This window comes from Penaeus chinensis, chromosome 7 (assembly GCF_019202785.1).
Source record: "Penaeus chinensis breed Huanghai No. 1 chromosome 7, ASM1920278v2, whole genome shotgun sequence".
Taxonomy (NCBI): Eukaryota; Metazoa; Arthropoda; class Malacostraca; order Decapoda; family Penaeidae; genus Penaeus; species Penaeus chinensis.
This window is the reverse complement of record NC_061825.1, coordinates 34,287,286-34,292,285: the sequence shown is the minus strand read 5'-3', so window position 1 is coordinate 34,292,285 and position 5,000 is coordinate 34,287,286. Positions and strand designations below refer to the sequence as shown.

At 45.7% G+C, this 5,000-nt stretch overlaps 1 protein-coding gene across 1 annotated transcript in view; it reads right to left on the bottom strand.

Annotated features, from left to right (window-relative positions):
- Positions 1-5,000, bottom strand: part of LOC125026947 — a 60,906-nt gene that overhangs the window by 18,029 nt on the left and 37,877 nt on the right. The window contains exons 37-42 of the mRNA XM_047615552.1: positions 4,854-5,000; positions 4,333-4,557; positions 3,494-3,711; positions 1,844-2,009; positions 1,201-1,343; positions 649-784 (exon numbers count right to left, since the gene is read on the bottom strand). The exon at positions 4,854-5,000 is cut by the window's right edge and continues 89 nt beyond it. Coding sequence (XP_047471508.1) covers positions 649-784; positions 1,201-1,343; positions 1,844-2,009; positions 3,494-3,711; positions 4,333-4,557; positions 4,854-5,000 — 1,035 coding nt within the window. The remainder of the gene's footprint in view (positions 1-648; positions 785-1,200; positions 1,344-1,843; positions 2,010-3,493; positions 3,712-4,332; positions 4,558-4,853) is intronic.

Below are 5,000 nucleotides of genomic sequence, written 5' to 3'. Positions count from 1 at the left end.
AGATGTGAGGTAGGGGAGGAGGAAAAGAGGGGAGAGGATATAGAGAGGAAGAAGAAAAGAGGGAAGAGGAAGGGTGTGGAAGGAAAGGAGGGGAAGAGAAGAGGGAGAACGATTAATTGGCAAGTGGATTGGAGTGGAGAAAAGACGGGGGAGGAGACGTGAAGAGGAAAGACAAAAAACAGAAACGAAAGGGAGGAGAGAGAACGAAAAGAAGAGAAAGAGAGATGGAAAGTAGGAAAGAGAAGGGGAGGAGAGAGAATGAAAAGAGAAAGAGAGATGGAAAGTAGGAAAGAGAAAGGGAGGAGAGAGAATGAAGAGAAGAGAAAGAGAGATGGAAAGTAGGAAAGAGAAGGAGAAGAGAGAGAATGAAGAGAAGAGAAAGAGAGATGGGAAGTAGGAAAGAGAAGGGGAGGAGAGAGAATGAAGAGAAGAGAAAGAGAGATGGAAAGTAGGGAAGAGAAGGGGAGGAGAGAGAATGAAAAGAGAAAGAGTGATGGAAAGTAGGAAAGAGAAGGGGAGGAGAGTGCATGAAGAGACTATCAAATCAGAGAAAGAGAGTAAGGAAAGCTCGAAAGAAGAGCGAAATTGGTTAGACGAAATCCAACCAACAGACAGACACAGATGACTTCCACACACACACACACCCACCTGTTCAGGGCTAAGACTGAACGGCCCGAGCTGCAGACCCCCCGTTCCGGTTTGTTCTGGAACCACATCGTACCACATGGCGTTGGCAAGCATGGACAAGAACAACAAGGCGAAGCAGGAACCCACGCGCTGACACCTGGCACAAAGGGCGGGTTTTGTTCATCTTTTGTTCATGCGCGGGTTTTGTTCATCTTTTGTTCATGGTTTTGTTCCATCATTTTGTTCAGTTTGGTTAAGAGAGCGAAGGAATGGAGGATTTTTTTAATTTTATTTTGTTCAGTTGTTGTTCAAGCTGAGAGTCAAGTGTTATGAGGATTATTTTTCCCGTTTTTTTTTTGTTCAAGTTGTTCATTCGGGTGTTCAGTTTAGTTAGGAGAGTGAAGGGTGTTATGATTTCATTCCATTAGATAACAGAATCAAACATATTAAAAAATCTATTCTCCACATTGCTATCTAACACACAACACACAGCTTTTGAAAGCAATAACATACCCAACGTTCCTTTCACTCATAGTCCAAACCTCTCTCCTTACAAATTGTTCTTTAACCTACCTCGTGAAGCGTGACCTTGGAGGCCTGAGGAACACGGAGAACCACAGGTGTCCGTCGGCAATGTTCTTGTTCTTCGTTGTGTTGAACAAATGCTTGAACTCTGTGATTTGTTCTTTCCCGGCCACGGCGATGAGGCGGTCGATCTGGAACGAGGTTCATTGGTAGCTTGTTAGGGTGATTAATGGTTGTTATGTGATTGAATTGTTGTTAGTGTTGTTGGAGTTATCGTTAACAATGTCATTAAGGCTGTTATTGTTGGCATTACTACTGGTATTGTCGCTATTACTATCACTATTGCTATTATTATCATTATTATCATCATTATTATTACTATCATTACTGATATTATCATCGTTATCATCATTATTGTTATTGTTATCCCTATCATTGCCATTATTATCATTATCATCATTATCATTTTTATTAGTATTACTACTATTAACATTATAATTATCATTATCATTACCATAATTATCACCATAATCTCCAACTCCAACATTATCATCACCGATCACCACCGCCATTCTTTCCATCGCCATCACTATCATGATCTTTATCCCTCTTCTCATTTCCCTCACCCCCCCCCACCTACCCCCACACCCCCCCCCCCGACCCCCACCCCCCCCACACCCCCTTTCCTCACCTGTCCATCGTCATGCTCAACCGCGAACCACCTGTTGCCCACAAACTCGTACTTCTTGCCCGTCTGGACGTCCCTGAACACGATATAGCTCATGTACCAGGAGGCGTTGGGTCCCTTGCCGCTGTTGTCGTGCCAGATCCTCATGTATTCCAGGTTTCCGAGAGGCCTGTGGGAGGAGGAGGAGGAGGAAGAGGGGCGTGTGAGAGATGGAGAAGGGAAGGGAGAGGGAGAAAGAGGGGAGGAGGGAGAGGGAGAAAGAGGGGAGGAAGGGAGAGGGAGAAAGAGGGGAGGAAAGGAGAGGGAGAAAGAGGGGAGGAAGGGAGAGGGAGAAAGAGGGGAGGAATGGAGAGGGAGAAAGAGCGGGAAGAGAGAGGTAGGATGAAGGGAGAGAAGGAGGAGGGAGAAAGAGTGGGAGAGGGTGAGTGGGGTGGGGAGAAGGTGTGGGTGTGGGGGAGGGAAATGGGGAGGGGTGAGGCGTGAGACAGAGTAGTGAGGGAGATGGAGGGTAGGAGTGAGAGGGTTGTGGGAGAGGGTGAGGGTAGGAGGGTAGAGGGAGAGTAGGTGGAGAGGAAGAGGGGTAATGGAGAGGGAGAGGGAGAGGGAGAGAGGTGAGGGAGGTGGAAAGGAGAGAGGAAGAGGGAGATGGATATAGAGAGGAGGAGGAGAGAGAGTGAGCGTGAGGACAAAGGAGAGGGAGAAGGTGGGGGAAAAGGAGCAGAAGGTGAGGAAGGGAGGGGGAGCAGGAGAGAGATGGCAAAAAAGGATAAGGGAATTGTCGTTAGGTGTGGGTAAAAGGATAAGGAGGAGGAGGAGGAGGAGAAGGAGGAGAAAGAGAAGGAGGAGGAGGAGGAGGAGGAGGAAGAGGAAGAGGAAGAGGAAGAGGAAGAGGAAGAGGAAGAGGAAGAGGAAGAGGAAGAGGAAGAGGAAGAGGAAGAGGAAGAGGAAGAGGAAGAGGAAGAAGAAGAGGAGGAGGAGGAGGAGGAGGAGGAGGAGGAGGAGGAGGAGGAGGAGGAGGAGGAGGAGGAGGAGGTCGAGGGGGAGAAGGGAGAAGAGGAGAATGGAGAAGAGCAATATATAGTGTTTGAAATTGTTCAGTGCTATAAGTTACTACGTTCTTCACATGATGAACGAAAAAATAGACTACATAACAAACCCAATCCTATGCTTGGAAAACCGTAACTAAAAAAAGAAAGAAAAAAAAAAAACATGGCACGGACACAGATCAACAATTACATAATAATGACAGCAAAAACATTGAGGTATAAAAACAACAAAGAAACATGAACAACAAAAATCCAAATAAAAACAACAATAACGAAAATAAAACAAAACAAACCTAAAAAGGGAAAAATAGTAACAAGAACTACAAAAAAACAATAAAAAAAACCCCAGAAAAGCTACTATAAAAAACAAGCACTAAAAGAAAGGAAGAAAGAAAGAAAGAAGAAATAAAAGTGAAGAGGAAAAGATAGACAGAATGAAAGAAAAGAAACAAACCAAACCACAGAAACAAACCAAACCACAGAAACAAACCAAACCACAGAAACAAACCAAACCACAGAAACAAACCAAACCACAGAAACAAAACAAACCACAGAAACAAAATCAACCAAACAAAAACAAACAAGAAAACGAGAGCGGGGTCCCAACCTCGGAACCGCCATCACAAACACGTCGACGCCATCCTTTCTCAGAATCTTCCTCTTGTCATCTCCGAGCGTCCTGACATCCGTCTCGTCCTCCTCTCCCGAGACGATGAACTGAACCACAGATTCCGTCTGGGCGCTCTTCTTGTTGCCCGTGAACACCAGCATTTCGTACAGGTATTTGTCCTCCACGTTGTTGTCTGGTAAGGGCGTTGCGCCGAGCTGGGGGTAGAGAGAGAGAGGGGGGATTGTGAGAAGGAGAGGAGGAGGAGGGGAAAGGAATGGGAGAGGGAGGGGAGAGAGAGGGGAGAGAGAGGGGAGAGAGAGGGGAGAGAGAGGGGAGAGGGAGGGGAGAGGGAGGGGAGAGGGAGGGGAGAGAGAGGGGAGAGAGAGGAGAGAGGGAGGGGAGAAGAAAAGGAGAGGGAAAAGGGAAAGGGAGAGATAGAGGGAGAGAAAGCGTGTGTGATTGTGAGTGTGTGTGTATGTGTGTGTGTGTGTGTGTGTGTGTGTGTGTGTGTGTGTGTGTGTGTGTGTGTGTGTGTGTGTGTGTGTGTGTGTGTGTGTGTGTGTGTGTGTGTGTGTGTGTGTGTGTGTGTGTGTGTGTGTGTGTGTGTGTGTGTGTGTGTGTGTGTGTGTGTGTGTATATCAACGGGTGGTAAGTGTATTCGTGTAATAAGGCAGGAAGTGTGTTTTTTATATGTATGTGTTTGTACATACCCGTGTTCTGTAAACAAATACATATAAAACTTCAAGATCGCAACCATTTCCGAAGCTCACTTATCCCACATAATGTAACTCCTTCACAAATCAACATTCCATGATTAAAACACAAGAACAGCATACCTTCGTAACATCTTGTTTGTCCTTGTACCTCGCGAAGATCATTAGCAGCACAAATATGAGGAAACTGATGATGAGCGTGAGATATATCGTCAGGTTGTCGTTGAAGCCCATGTTGACGAAGACATAGTTGAAGTCGATGGTGTTTGGCATCACGAACAACCCAGCTCCAAAGCTCGTGAGATGAGTCGAGTTGCATGTTGTCATTTTGTGGTCGGATAACGTTACCTTTTCAAAAGGGAATAGAGGGCAAAAGAGTCAGTAGTTAGGTCATGTCTAATGCTTATATATTTTACTTGGAAGGACTAAACATTATGCTCGGATGAAATGATTATAAAACGGCTACCTGAGGTGTTGTCTTTGAGAAATGATTAGTCTTAAAGATTCTGATAAAAAAATCTAAAAGTCACCCGCATATAACTAATCAACGAGGAAAAGATGTCTCCTAACGACACAACCCAAAACATCCCTTAAAAAAACAGCCGAGACAGGACTCTCTCCTTGCCAGAACCACCCGGACTTACCGACATCCCTCTTCCTCTCCAGTCCTCTTGATGGTCGTCGAAGAAGTAACAGCCCGAAGTGAAGACCCGGAGGTAGTAGTTCATGGACACGTTGACCAGGTCCTTCACGCTCACTTTGTTCTTCACCGGGTCATTCATTTTGCTCAG